Source organism: Sminthopsis crassicaudata, chromosome 2 (genome assembly GCF_048593235.1).
Source record: "Sminthopsis crassicaudata isolate SCR6 chromosome 2, ASM4859323v1, whole genome shotgun sequence".
NCBI lineage: Eukaryota > Metazoa > Chordata > Mammalia > Dasyuromorphia > Dasyuridae > Sminthopsis > Sminthopsis crassicaudata.
In genome coordinates this window covers 350,277,049-350,293,029 of record NC_133618.1, presented here as the reverse complement: position 1 = coordinate 350,293,029, position 15,981 = coordinate 350,277,049, and the positions used below count along the sequence as shown (strand labels likewise).

Below are 15,981 nucleotides of genomic sequence, written 5' to 3'. Positions count from 1 at the left end.
TTGTCCAGTTTGGTTCTCTATTAGTGACCTCAGGGTGCAGCTGGGACCCATAAAATTCGCAAAAGCATTCATTGAAGATAGCATTCCTTGGAGATAGAGAGAAATGATCTCCACCTCATAAATCTTCTATACCCACTTTCTTCAACACAGCCAGTTATGATTCCCTAACCCTTTGATGTTGCCAATTCTATAAATAATCATCTGATTTTTGTTCTGTCCTTTGTTTTTTGCTTATAAAAACAAATTGGGGTCTTTGGCATAAAAGGAGGCAAGCCATTGACCCTTTTATTAATAGGTTCTGCTCCTCCCTATCAAAAACTATTATCTTACTCAAAAGTATTACCGTAGTTTAATTTTTTAAAGTTTCATATAAAACACTAAAAAATGTAGAAATTTTATTACAATTTCTTCAACAAATTTTGATTGCATTTGGTTCAATTTGATAAATACTGCCTTTTGAAGCTCATTCATAGGAACTTCAGAAATGATGAATGTAAGACTATTCGTGATGTTCTTGAATCATTGAGAATCAAGTGCTACTTGGGGGGGGAGAAAACATATACTGATCATCAAACCTGATTTTACACATTAAATATGTGTTAATAAATATCAAATTTTAATTTAATTTTAAAATTAATGTGTTAATAAATATCAAATTTTAATTTAATTTAAAAATTAAATATGTGTTAATAAATATCAAATAAATATCAAAAATTAACTGCTCCTGTTTGTACAAATAAAGGGCATTGCTAAACATCTTCAGATGAAGAAGGTAATCACAATGGTGAAGTGGCTTAAATTCATGCTATACGAAAACGGATTTAAAAAGTTGGGATATCTGAAGATTTGAAAGGCTGTAAAGTGAAAGAATACTTAGGCTTTTTCTGCTTAACCTTAGAAGACAGAATTAGAGGGTGGAAGTTTCAGATATACCTGGCGCAATGTAGGGAATACCTGCCTCAGGAGATAATGGCTTTTCCCTTACTGAAGGCTTTCTAACCAGAAAGGGAAAGTCAATGACTGCTTTGGGGGAGCCTATACATACAAGTTGGACTAGATGGTCTTAGAGGTTTCTTCCAGTTCTCATAAGTAGAATGCTGCTAAATAATTGAAATTTTTCTCAAACATTTCCCCTGTAAATCTTTCCTCCCTCTATTAATTTTCTTTAAAAATATGACTCTTTTTATAGATACTGAAAAGGTAAATTTTATTCCAGCCTCTCCCTGAGTACTCCAGATTTCATATTAATGGCTTCTTATTAATAATCTTAGGATATTTAATCTCACTAATTTTGACAATGAAACCAATTAGCTATCTTTAGAGTTATAAGAGATGCAAAAGAGGAACAACGGAGGAGGAAACTTGTTTCTGTTTCTTTTTCTTCCCTCATTTCCTTTCTCTTTAGGAATCAAGTGTCCTATAATAATAATGATCAGCTCAATTGTCAGTGATAGTAAATCTTAAATCCTCTGCCTTTTTGCTCCTGTTTGTACAAATAAAGGGTATTGCTAAACTGTAGAGCATCTTCAGATGAAGAAGGTAATCACAATGGTGAAGTGCATGCATACATTTGCTAAGTTGAGTGTCAACCTAAACCTTGTCATCCCTATTTTATATAATTTATTATTTTTAATTCAACCTGTCTGTAGCTGACAGGATTTTCATAAATAAAAAGGAAGAGAAAAACTAAGCAATCCAGAAAGACTAGAAAGATTCTTCCTTCTCACTCTCTTACATGAGCTTCTGAGTGTGATTTGAGTCAGTCAATCAGGATTTAAGCATATACTGTGTGCCAGATTCTATACTCAGTGCTGGAAATACAGAAAAAGGCAAAATCAGTCCCTGTTCAGGGAACTCACTTTCTAATTGGTGGATTAGAATAGAGAGGAACAACATCCAAATTAGTTTATACACACACACACACACACACACACACACACACACACACACACACACGTATACATACATATTGTATGTAGTATAATTTGTATGTGTGTGTATATGTATATATATAGATCACAAACTAAAGGAAATCTCAAAAGGAAAGCACTGGGTTCTCATCCAGTGAAGAGTAGGAGGGAGGAAATGGGAAAGATGTCTTCCAGTACGTGGATTTGAACTGTCGTTTTTTTTTGTTTTTTGTTTTTTGTTTTTGCTGAGGCAATTGGGGTCAAGTGACTTGCCCAGGGTCACACAACCAGAAGACTCAACTTGAAAGAAAAGGAACATGAGGAACCCAGGAGATACAAATATAGTAAAGAAGCAAAGAGCATTTCTTTCATTTATGAGGAATAGCACAGAAGTCACTGTCGTTGGGTTTTAGAGTTCTTAGAGAGAGGAGCATAATATAAAAAGACTTCAAAAGTAAAGCAATGGCTTTAAAAACCCAAAGGATCTATATTTAATCCTGGATATAATGGGGAGTCACTGAGGTTTATTGAATGGTGGTATAGTTTAGAAAGAGCACTTTGGCAATTAAGTAGAAGATGTACTAGAGTGTGGGGAAAAGACATGAATCAGAGAGACCAACGAAGATATTTTGCAATAGTTTAGATGTGAACTGATGAAATCCTGTACCAGGATAGTGATTTTAAGTGAAAAGAAGAGAACATATATAAGAGTTGTTTTTGAACCTTTTTCTTGATCACAAACACCTTAGAAAGGGAAACAACTAAGCCCAGAAATGAATGGTAACAAATTTGATTTATCAATTTCAGGACACTGTTAATGCTTCCTTCTCCTGCCCCTCCCTGAGGAAAAATAAATTCTGGGGATTAGAGAAATATCCTAAGGCATATATTATATTGATAATTTAGATTCTCCTTTTCCCTTCCTTCTCCAACCCATTCTTAGCAAATTACAGTGTCGCAATCCCTTTCACTTCCAACTTGTTAAAAACTGTCTCGACAAACTGTCTCAAAGCTTACTCAAGTTGTTTCTTCAGAAATGGTATGTTCTTGAATAGATAACTAAAGAAAGTAAATGTGTTCCATTTTGTGGCTATCTGGGGTAAAGTATTTTGATTTAAACAGTATTGAATATAAAAGCTGACACTTCTTGGAAAGAATGTGCTGATTCCTAAAATACTGCTCACTGTTATGTAACCACATAGAATCCATATATGTTCACCAGCAAGAGAATGAGTTATTCAAACTATAAAAGCAGAGAAATTATGAAAACCAGAAGGCCAGAGTCTCCCTAATTACATACTAACATAAATCTGGATTATTTGGTTTGTCAGGATGTCTAGAGGTTAAACTGATTTCTGCACAGAAAACCCTCCCAGTGTTCTCAAGATTAAGAGAATATAACAACTGCTTGATATTGGTTTTCACTGGGGGAAGATAGGAAGGAGAGGGAAAAATAGAAACTGCAAAAAAGAGATCTTGAAATGTCTCATGTTCTTCTGGTTTTCCTTCCATTTTGTGACAGTCGAGGTTTTGGACAATCAAACTCCCTACCAACAGCAGGCTCTGTAGGTGGTGGCATGGGCAGGCGGAACCCTCGCCAGTACCAGATCCCTTCAAGGAATCTCCCTTCAGCCCGACTTGGCCTCTTAGGTACCAGTGGGTTCATCAGCTCTACTCAGCGTAGTTCGGCAACCAACCCTACCATCCTAAAACAAGGAAGACAGGTTTGTTTCCCTTCAGGCTTTCTCAGCTTTTCTGTTTTACCCTTTCTCTGGGGGGTAGGGCGGGGCGGGGAGAGAGCTTACCAAGTTCAAAAACAGAGAAGCTACAGAGCCCCTTAATAAAGCTCTAGATGTTCCCATAAGTCCAAAGAGCAACTGAATATTTTACTGGTGACCTGTGGAATAGCCTGCCTTTTTTTGTATTTCTGCAGAAAGTGTGAACAACAATGGACCTGTCCCTGGAGAAATCTGGAGAATTTATCCAGATTGCTTTGTAAAAATAGCCTTACCTAGGGAACTCCCACTTTTGAGAGCAGAGTCTTTAAGAAGAGGTGAAAACTCATCTCTCTTCTTTTGCCTTTTCGTATTGGGTATGCTAGAGCTAGCTCATCTTTGAATTTTCAGTGTAAGCATTTATACCCCAGAAATTAGGGCTTAATTTTTATTTTATTGATTACCCAAGTTTAAGAAATTATTGAGAGAATAGCAGTAATGCAAATTAAATTTAAAAGTGTATCATGTTTACATTTTTCCCCCCTGGAGAACCAGTTGTTAAGCATTTACCAGTTACACTGCTGCCTAAAGGTTATGTTCTAATCTTTTAGGTGGAACTGAATATATTTTCCTCACTATGGAGTACGTTTTGAATAAGTAGGCCTTTTAACAAAAAAAAAAAAAAGGTACCCTTGGCATCAACAGAATAATGCATGGGAAGATTTCAAAGCTTTTCAGCACACATGTTATAGGAGAAAGGGGTTGTGTGTGTGTGTGTGTGTGTGTGTGTGTGTGTGTGTGTGTGTGTATGTGTGTGTATGTACTCAGAGGCTCTCTTTTATTCTACCACTGCTCCACAAATCCACAATTTTTCCTTAATCCTTTCAATTTGTTGGGGGAAAGAGAGAAATGGAACCAGAGAGGGAAGTGAACGGTGCATTAATACTTAAAAAATTTGTCCAATTGGTTGTCTATACATCGGAGATAATAAAGGCATACTAAAGGGAACTTAGGTAGAGATACTCTGTTTTCATTTGTCAAGTCCAATTGGAGGCATTTAAAATAAGCAGAATGTACTGAAGACAGTGAATCTAAGTTGAATCACCAAAAAAAAAGAGACAGTAGATGCACCAAACATCACTTTCTAGACTTTCTTCATTCAAAGAGAATCCATTGCTAAGGAAATCCAAGTAATTTTAAACATGCCAGCTTAGTGTGTGGAACAGTTATTTTTTTCCCTCTGATTCGATTTTCTGGCTGCTTTAGTTAAAAAAAAAAAAAAAGGCAAAATGTTTCAAAACCAAACCCAGAAATAGAGATAATTCTCTGCCACACAAATTCTCTGTATTTCCTGAATTGCTTAGAAAACAGGAGAGCAAAAAAGAATAGAAAGGAGTCAAAAAGAATCCCTAATAAAGCCATGTCTCACAGAGAAGTTTAGAGAAGCCAAAAATGAAGCAAATGAAAGTTATAAACCCCTCCATGTACCAAGACAAGCTCTGGCTATAAGCAGGCTTCGAAGATACCATAGATAAACCTAGAAATATATCCCAGTATTTAGCAGAGATGGATATTTTAGTAACATTTGCTTCCTTCCTGAACTCTAGCATTTGTGTGTGTGTGTGTTTCTGTCTGCCTAGAATCTGCTTGTTGTAAGGGTAGATGCACACATGTATATATCCCTTTTTCCTCCTAGAATCTTTGGTTTGCCAACCCTGGGGGCAGCAATAGCATGCCTAGTCGAACTCACAGCTCTGTCCAAAGGACTCGTTCCCTGCCTGTTCACTCATCCCCTCAGACCATGTTGATGTTCCAACAGCAAGGTAAGACATTTTTCTCCCTCATGCTAATTGATGCAGAGTACAGTAAATTAAAATAGCTGCCTTGGTAACCCTGGCCTAAAAGTGCTTAGCCTTGACTATCAAACACATTCTTGTGTGTTTATGAAAGCCTTTCCATATTTAAACCACATTGTCAACATGAATAAGGACTGGCTGGCTAGCTAGGATCCAGGGAGATACATACGCTGGCATCTGTTAAAATCTGACCAAGATGGTTTTTGATACTAGTTAGATTACTGAAGTGATTTAACCAAAGTCATCACTGAGGAAACAATGTATATATCACAATCATGATATGATAGCAGTGCTAAGATAATGTAATGGATAGTAACATATTACTAACTACCAAAAAGACATAAGATAGTTATGGCCAATGTTACAGGACTCTGGATGAAGATGTGTGTTAAAATAGACAGATAAGTCTCTAAGAAGCAGGTGAAAAAATAGGGATCTGGATTTTGAAGAATGGGTAGAATTCCAATAGGCAAGAGAGGAGAAGAATTCCAATTTTAGAGGATAATGTGAGTAGTGATAGAATGATTTTTTTATTCAAAAGAAAGAATGAATATATCAGTCTGGTTGGGATATAGTTTTTTGGTAAGAACATAGCAGAAGGAGTAGGAGATCATTATATTCTTCAACAACAATACTATATGATAATCAATTCTGATGGACTTGGCCATCTTCAACAATGAGATGAACCAAACCAGTTCGAATAAAGCAGTAATGATTTGAACCAGCTACACCCAGTGAAAGAACTCTGGTTGATGACTATGAACCACTCTATAAAATTCCCAATTCCTTTATTTTTATCCGCCTACATTTTTTATTTCCTTCACAGGCTAATTGTATGCTATTTCAAAGTCTGATTCTTTTTGTACATATATTATATTTAATTTATACTTTAGCATATTTAACATGTATTGGTCAACCTGCCATCTGAGGGAGAGGGTGGAGGGAAGGGAGGGGAAAAATTGGAACAAAAGGTTTGGCAATTGTCAATGCTGTAAAATTACCCATGCATATATCTAATAAATAAAAAGCCATTTTAAAAAATAGCAGAAGAAAAATCTTCAGTCAAATTGTGGAATACTTAGAGGCAACAAGGTGGCCCAGTGAATAAAAGCTTTGCACCCTGAAATCAGGAAAAAAAAGTCCAGCCTCACTAGCTATGTAATACCTTGGTCAAGTCATTTCATATCTCTCTGTCTTGGTTTCTTCAACTGTAAAATAGTGATAATAGGGACAAGCTAGGTGGCACAGTGGATAGAGCACCAGCTCTGGTCAGGAGGACCTGAGTTCAAATCTGGTCTCAGATACTTAACATTTCCTAGTTTTGTGACCCTGGGCAAGTCACTTAACCCCAATTGCCTCAGCGAAATATATATAATGATAATAGAGTTGTGAAGATCAAATGAGATAATATTTGTAAAGTGTTTAGCATAGTATAGAAATTTAATAAATTGCTTCAACTTTATCATTTTGCCAAACAGAACAGGGATATGATAGTTACATAATGAAAATACTGATTTAGGAAAATCTGTCAGTGGTATGTGTGTATACATATATAGTATGCTATAGTATAGTAGTCCAAGCATGTAACGATATAGGCCTGAACTGCTCCCTCTTCTCATCTCAGATCCCTCAGAATATTCTCCAACTATCTCCTTCTTCCCTACAGACTTTAATGAAAAGTAGCCAATTTCTTTATATGTGTCCCTGATACCCTCCCCTCCTGTCTTCTCTAACAGATTGCCACCATTGTCATCTCCATTCTCTCTAATCTTCAATCTCTTTCTCTATTGGCTTCTTCACTGCTGCCTACAAATACACTCAGATCTGTCCTATGCTTTAAAAATCCTGATTTGATTCTATTTGTCTATTGTCCCATAATTGCTCCTGTTTTTCTCAGCTAACCTTGAAAAAGCCACCTCTACTTGATGTTTCTACTTCTCTTCTACTTCTTTTCTTCTCAATCTTTTCAAGCCTTCTGCAACTTTGTCATTCAATTAAAACTGCTCTCTTCAATGTTATCAATGATCTCTGCAATGCCAAGTCTAATAGTTGTTCCAATTCTCCACTTTTCACATCTCAAGCATATGACATTGTTGATCATCTCCTAGATATTCTCTTCTAGGCTTTTGTGACTCTAAATCCTCTTAGTTCAGCCTTATTCAAATATGTCTGATTAATTTCTCCTCAGGATCCTTTGCCTCAGTATCCATATTATGTTCACTAATCTTGGGTATGCCCCTAAGATTCTATCTTTGATCCCTGATCTTTTTTTTTTCTATACTTTCTTGCTTGATGATCTCATCATCCTCCTGTTGACTCAGTTATTATCTCTAAACAGAGACCCACATCTATTTATCCAGCCATGATCCTTAAATCCAGTCCTATATCACCAACTTTCATCTGCCTCCTCCCTCTTCTTAAATTCCATTGACTTCCTATGATTTGTAGGATCAAATAGAAACTCCATTTGTTATTTAATTAAAGCCCTTCACAGTTTTGCCACTTTCTACAGAAACGCTGTCATTTAAAATTTTCCCCCTTTATATCTTTCCAAGTCTTCTTATAGTAGATTTTCCATTCACAAACTCTTAAGATCCAGTCACACTTGCCAATTTGCTGTTCCTCACACAAGACACTTTGCTTTGCATTGACTGTTTCCCATGCCTGGAATTCTTTCCTCCTTCATCTCTCTCTCAGAAACTCTGGCTTCTTTCAAAACTAATTTCAACTGCTATTTTTTGCAGGCCTTTCCTGGTCCCTCCAGCTTCAACAGCCTTTTCCTGTGTATATCTTATATGAGTATGTTTTTCTTTATATAGTTTTCCCTATTAAAATATAAATTTATCAAGTGCAAAAACTGTTTTTGTCATTCTTTCAATTCCTAAACCTTAGCAAGCACCTGTTCCTGGGCTGACTAAGATATAAAATCTTGATTGATTCTAAACTCCTCTTGGTCTTCCCCCTTCACAAAGAACTTATTTGAAAAAATAAACTGCAAACTTCTATTTGAATCCTTTTAAATATATCTTTTATTGGGAAGTTTCTAAAATTATAGATTTATAGAGCCTACCAGAAGTCACCATCATGTTTTCAAGGAAACTTGTGAGTAAATCATCTCATCAGAGAACGGAAACTGTAATTAAAAATATCCCTGGATGAGGATTCTTTAAACTTACTTGGATTACACATTTCACTATTTCCATCACCCCTTTGTTAGGAAGTTCTGCTTTTAACCCTAAATTCTTTGGCCTATACCAAATCCTTTCATTTTTATCTCATTGGAAAAAAATAGCTCACCACTGCCCTCTATTTGAGATCCTTAAATATATTTAAAGACAGATTGCCTTCAGCTTTTTTCTCTAATCCATGATAATCATTAGAAGTGGATAGCTGTCATTGATTTTTATATGGTATTGATGGTATTGGGAGATATTCCGTTATATTTTAGACACTGTCTCAAGATGACAAACAGACCTCTTTACTAGATACTTGTCTCAAGAAAACAAACAAACCTCTTTATTTATCAGGTCAACAAATAGCAGTCTCATTATTTCAGAGTGAGAATGACCCAGCTACTACTATTCTTTTCATATTCCTCTAATGAGTTGATGACTTCTGCAGCTAAACAATATTCTTTGGAAAAATAATCAACTTCCTTCTGCTCATAACATCCAGGACTCTTTCCCTTTATCCCAACCCCTATTGCCTTTCAGGAAGAGCATCAAATCTATTTTTATCACTAATTATATAGCTGTCTTTTCTCTTCCCTTTCTCTTCTCCTACTCTCCAACACACTGACAAGGGTCAAATCTCTTCTATCTTGATTCATCCTCCCTCCCATTAAAAAATAATAATAATAAATTAAAGCCTCTGAGGCAATACTTTGAATATAGCAGTGACGTAGCTGTGGCAGGAATACAAATATTGCACATTCAGTACAAGTCATTGTACTCTCCATATACAATGTTTGAGTTTTTCAGCCATGTTTTTTTTTAATCTCTTTTACTCTTGAGTATCATTTAATAACTTGGCAATTTAACTCAACTTTCTTAGTCAAGACAGCTAGGTGACATAGTGAATAGACCTCTGGATAATGGAGATCAAGATGATCTTGAATTCAGAGCTAGTTCAGATACTTATTGTTACTGTGGTTAATTCACTTAAACCTCTGTCCACCCTTTCCTCATCTGTATAAAATAGGAGTTATAATAGCAACTACCACTTGGGTGGTGGTTGTGAGGATTAAGGAAGATATTTATAAAGCCCTTTACAAACTAAACAAACTATTACAAATTTTAAAAGCTATTTAAAAGCCCTTTACAGACTATAAATGTCATTGTTGTTGTTCTTATTGTTGTTGTTTCTATTATCAGTAACAAAATCAACCAATATTGATCTCCCTTTCAGACTTCCATCAACCTATCTATTTAACCAATCTACTCCCTTGTTAATTCACCTTTTTATTTTCCTTAACTCTCTAATTGGCAATGGATTGAATGTTAGGCCTGATGTCAAGAAAACTCATCTTGCTGAATTTAAATCAAGCCTCAGACACTTATTAGCAGTCTGACCCTGGGCAAATTACTTAACCCTGTTTGTCCCAGTTTCCTCATCTGTAAAATGAGCTAGAGAAGATGACAAACTATTGCCAAGAAACCCCAGAGCATTGGACACAATGGAACAATAACAATAATTGATTGGTCCACTTACCTTTTTTTTACTTAACCTTGTCTGTCTTACCTGTTACTTTTATCTTATCCTTCTTGAATCTCACTTTTTTAGGTTCTACTTACTAATAACATTAATCTACTTAATTGTTCTGTTTCCTACTCCCCTTTCAACCCAAAAGTAGAATCTAAATTAATATATAGAACTAGAGATTATTTTCATTTAAATTTTCCAAAGTTCTCCCTAATTCAGCTACTGAACTTGGTTCAAGTGTCTCCAAATCACCTTCACAATTTCCTTTTCACTCAATTCAAGGCTTTTCTTATCTTCCACAACCTTATCCAATGGAACATAGAAGCAGAGAGGGAAATCGAATATCAAATAATAAAACTATGAAATAGTCATTTTGTTATATTCAAAACCGATCTCTCTTAATGAATTTAAACTTCATAAGTAGAAGAGGAGAATTTGATAAAATTTTAGGAAAAAATACTGAAGATTAATTAATACTGAAGGGTTTTTGATTAATTGATTAATACTGAATACTGAATTAATTTTGATTAATTAATACTGAAGGGTTACCTGAAGAAAAGAAGTCTGGGTTAAAATGCCTTTGAGAATATTAAGGATTATCAGTCAGGACAGTGAAAAGCTATTTTTGATTTCCAGTGGGGTCACCATCAGAGTAATCCACTATCAAGAGTTTACAGATGCACATGAGAATTTCCCAAAAGAATGGTATTAAATTGTAAAATAGGTAGGTAAAAAGATTTAAGGTCTCCTTATCCCAGAATACCTTTAAAATAGTTCAGATTCTCTTCTGTCTTGTATGATTTTTTAAAATTTTATTAAAGCTTTTTATTTACAAAACATATAGATGAGTAATTTTTCAACAATGACCCTTGCAAAACTTTGTTCCGAATTTTTCCCTCCTCCCCACTCCTTCCCCAGATGGCAAATAGTCCAATACATGTAATAGTCCAATACATGTTAAATATGTTAGAATGTATGTTAAATCCAATATATGTGTATATATATATATATATATATATATATATATATATATATATATATATATATGTTTATTTATTTATACAGTTATCTTGCTGCACAAGAAAAAACGGATCAAGAGGGGGAAAAAAAACCTGAGAAAGAAAACAAAATGCAAGCAAACATCAATAGAAAGAATGAAAATGCTATTTTGTGGTCCATACTTAGTTCCCACAGTCCTCTCTCTGGGTATATATGAATGTAATGGAATATTATTCTGTAAGAAACAACTAACAGGATGATTTCATAGAGACCTGGGGAGACTTACATGAACTGATCCTAAGTGAAATAAGCAGAACTAGGAGATACATGGCAACAACAAAATTATACAATGACCAATTCTGATGGACATGGGACATGGATCTTTTCAACAATGAAATGATTCAAACCAGTTCCAATTGTTCAGTAATGAAGAGATCCATATACACCCAGAGAGACAGCTGTGGAAACTGAGTGTCTTGTATGATTTAATCATAATTCTGGACATAGAAATTGACTGAGTGACCCCCAGTAGACCCTACAAGCTTATAATTTTAAAAACCTTTCCCCGATAAAGAAAATATCTAAAAGGTTCAAATAGACATTTAGAGATTTATTTATTATTTTCCAAACTAGCCTTTGATGAAGAAGAGAATTGTAGATTAGATATTTTGATTTCACATTTGTTTTCCTTTCCATTCCCACTAATATCAGCCTTGCTTAGGCTTCTATTATCTCATCCCTGGATCATGGCAGTAATCTACTCACTGCTGCCTCCATCACGTCCTCCAATTTACTGTGTATAATACTGCCAGACAGCTCTTACTAAATCTGCATTTTTCATTATATAATTTCACTATCTCTGCTTAAAAATATTCAAATTCTATTTAGTTAAAAGCTAAAATTCACCTATCTAATGAAAAAAATGGTTGGTGAGCATATAAAAAGAGAAGGAGTGATGACAGAGACCCACTATGGCTTCATCAAGAATAGATCATACTAGACAAATGTCATTTTTTAAACAAGATTTCTAAACTAGATGATGAGAGGAATGTCTCACATATAGTTTGCCTAGATTTAAGCAAGGTTTTATTAAAATATTTCATTCTATACATGCAGAGAATATGGAGAAGTATGGATTAGATGTGAATATAATTAGATTCAAAAGTGTCATTCAGATGTTTAGACTCAAAGAACAGTTGTTAATAGTTAAATGTCAAAGTGGCAAGAGGTTTGTAGTGGTGTCCTACAGGGATCTGTGGTTGGCCCTGTACTGTTTAACATTTTTATCAATGTCTCAGATCAAAGGAAATATGGCTCACTTGTAAAATGTACAGATTACACAAAGCTAGGAGGAATAACTATCACATTGAATAACAATATAGTGATCCAAAAGGTCCTTGACAGTCTAGAGCATTGAGAAGAATAAACTGAACAAAATTAAAATCAACCATAATAAACTGAAATTCAATCAGGATTGTCATGTTTTGGGCCTTGACTTAGCCTATTCCTGTGCTATTTTAGATCTAATATTGGAATGAAATGAGACACTTGTAGATTATTCAACAGTTACAAAAGGAGGTTTACTTAGCATAGCATGTAAGCACTTGTGCTTACTTAGATAAATGTGACTCTAGTCTTCCCCAAATAAAAAAGACTTTGTTCAGTAGCATATATTTACTCATCCAGACTTCAGATATTCACCAAATCTGAAGATCCCAAATTCCACATGGGCTTAGGTGACCAGGAAACAAATGCAGCATGATATGAAACTACCAAGAAATTCTGTCACAAGCAACTATGGGATATATCTTAGTGCCTGAGCCAATTAAGTCTTGTTTGTCTTTCCAGGAAGAAAACTAATGAGAATTGCTAGCAAATAGGGATGGGTATAGGATTCAAAATCTGGTAGATATTGAACCTACTACATTCTATCTCTAGATAAAAAAGCTCTGGATCAATGGTGTCAAACATGCTGCCTTCATGTCAAACTAGATTAAAACATAATTGGGAAATGTTTGATAAAATAAGTAAAAGTGCATAGATGATGTTAATATATGGTTTTCTAATTAATATGCAGGCTCCAGGAATCCTTATGTGTGATTTTGTGACTCCTTTTTAATTTGAGTTTGACATCATTGTTCTAAAGGACCTGCAACTATTTATACAGCTTTAGGACCTTTACTGAACAACTGTAATCTCAGGGAAATGAAGATCCTGGTATTTACTTGTGATATTAAACTTTAGAGAATCAGCCCTGTGAAATTTAACCATTCTTATTTAATCAAACTGATAAGCTCTAGATAAGGGATACCTAAATGAAATTAGGGTTAATTAGTGGCAGGTTCGAGGTACAGGAAGTCAAATGGAGCTCCCCTGCAATCCCTATGGCTTCAGTGCAAGGATACAGAGTTAAATGAGTTCTAATAGTGGCGCAAGAGTCCCTTGTAAAGGAATTTTATAGGCCCAAAAACCTAGATTGATAAAAAAAAAAAGGTTTTTTGTAGGGTTTGGAAGTAAGGTTAAAGTCTGGTTAGTAAAAGGAGTTAGATAAAGAGAGAAATACACCAGAAGTTGCGGTGGACAGAGAGTCTGTGATGCAAAGCATGTTGCTAGCATGTTTTGACCCTCTGCAAAAAGGTGATTCCAGCTTGGCTCTTTTATTTGGTTAAAAAGGCTGATGGGTGGAGTCCCAGATTGGTTCCTCGGTTTCAATGAGAGCTAGAATTTGCTGGGTGGGGGTTGGGAAACCTGAGCAGATCATTAGAATGGGGACTGGTACAACCCAAGTTAGCTCAGATCCGGATATCTCCCTTTGGAATTCAAAAGGGTGCTTTTGACCAGTACTTGTAAATCAAAGGTCAGCCATGGGGGTTGGGAATCAGAAAGGAATCTTAAAGAGGCCACAGCCCGCATCAAAACCTTAACATCCAAACAGGTTTTTGGGATTTTTTAGTTTTTTGTTTTGTTAATTGTACCTTTTTACGCAGTTAAATACAAGTGATCCTGAGAGATTACAATAGACCCCAGCTTTGTTTGCACAATTGTTTCTCTATAATATAATGTTTGTCATTTTTTTAATAAATAAAAAATTCTTTTCATGCCCCTTTAAACCATCACACTGTTCCAATAAAAAGGACCACCACCATACAACTTTAGTAACAAAATCCTTTGTTTTTATGCAATAGTTCATTTTGTCTCCTTTATAATAAAACTACTCAAAACTTATATGAAAATTTTCTTTTATATGAAGATTTTAGCAGATTTTGTTGAACTAAAGTTGTTTTCTTTAAAGCACCAAGTTATTCACCTATGAGAGAAGCAATATCTTACATCCTTTACAACCTGATTTAATTATCTTTTCTTAATGCAAAGGTACTTTTTACTTCTTTCAGCACTAACCTACAACATTATAAAAAGAACAGATTCTTATACTACACCTTGAGTAGTGATTGCTAAAAATTTAGTTGTCTTTGTCTCAGTGGGTAAAACTGTCATTAAATCAAGTAATGTAGTATCCTTTGGACTAGCTGAACAGGTTGAGTTTCAGGCTGGAAGACAGTGTCTGGCAGAGGCATAATCTATTTGTGAAGAAGACTTAACACCTAAAGGAACAATTTTGAATTACAATTTTGAATATATCATTTCTGTTTAACAATAGAAACCTCTTCTAACAGAAACCTCTTCTACTCTAACAGTCATAATAGGCAACTATGCAAAGAGTGTTTTATGACTCTACAATATCCTTCAGTAACTACTAATAGTAATTTACAAAATAGCAAAAATTAAGTATCTGCTTTTCAAAAGTGGGAAATGGATGATTGAGAATCTTTTCCAAAAAGAGGAGTCTTTGTCATAAGGTTCCCAAAGTCTAATGGTTATTTAGATGTTAAGTGTTGAAGTGTGAGAAATGAGGGTTCAAAGATCCTCTGACAACAATGGGATTCCCTGGCCAATTGTGCAGGCTTTGCAAAAGAATTTACAAACCCCAATGAATACAGGCTCAAAGTTTGTGGAAAAAGTGGGTTTTAATACACTAAGATGACAGGTTTCTTAGCAGGCAAACTCCTGTTAAGATTTTTTGCAAAGATTTTAGAAGTTTACACTGAGAAGAACCAATTAGGAATTGGCAGACCTTGGGTTTTATCGGGTTTGCCCTGGCCCTGAAATGACCTAATGGACTTCAACTCAATAGAGGAGTTGACCATGCCCCAGGCTGAGATTTCCAATTGAAAGAGATTACTTATCTGGGAGTCTCTTATGGATGGCCAGAAAGGCTTGAGTCCCCAAGATCATCCTTCCCCCCAAAGATTCCTTTATGACTATTCCCCCCAAAGATTAAAGGGGACACAGTTTACATCATTAGTGCCTGAGAAAACCTGCTATTTATATTCAGAAATCTCCAAAAACATGAGCCCCACAGAGTCATATAGTTCCAGGAGGGGAGAGTGCTTACTCTCTAGAAGTGAAATTGCAAGAGTTTTGGTAAATCCCATCAATATATTCATTTGGGGAATCTAGATTCTCTAAAACACAAACATCAAATAAATCCCTGTGATAATCTCCCCTTTTTTCCCTGCGGGAAAGTGAATGTCAGATATGACTTACTTGGATGGTGTTTTGAATCATCTTGGTTCTTCCTACATTATATTCCCCAAAACTTGACTGAGAAGGCTAGCTCCTTGATTTCCTGAAAATTGATTTCTTGTCCTTTGTCCTTCGTCCTTCATGGTCTAGCATCAGATCTTAATCACCCTTATTTTCTATGTAGTGCTATGCTTTTAGGAAAGGAAGACTCTTTTG

The 15,981-nt window shown here is 35.3% G+C and overlaps 1 protein-coding gene across 37 annotated transcripts in view; it reads left to right on the top strand.

The window, feature by feature from the left end:
* The window catches only part of SAMD4A (sterile alpha motif domain containing 4A), a 353,526-nt gene that overhangs the window by 297,003 nt on the left and 40,542 nt on the right, over positions 1-15,981 (top strand). For all 37 annotated transcript variants that reach the window (XR_012486563.1, XR_012486558.1, XR_012486556.1 and 34 more), the window contains 2 exons: positions 3,433-3,634; positions 5,322-5,448. Coding sequence is in view for 24 of the 37 variants with exons in the window: in XM_074290775.1 (XP_074146876.1) it covers positions 3,433-3,634; positions 5,322-5,448 (329 nt within the window). In the remaining 13 variants the exon portion in view is untranslated. The remainder of the gene's footprint in view (positions 1-3,432; positions 3,635-5,321; positions 5,449-15,981) is intronic.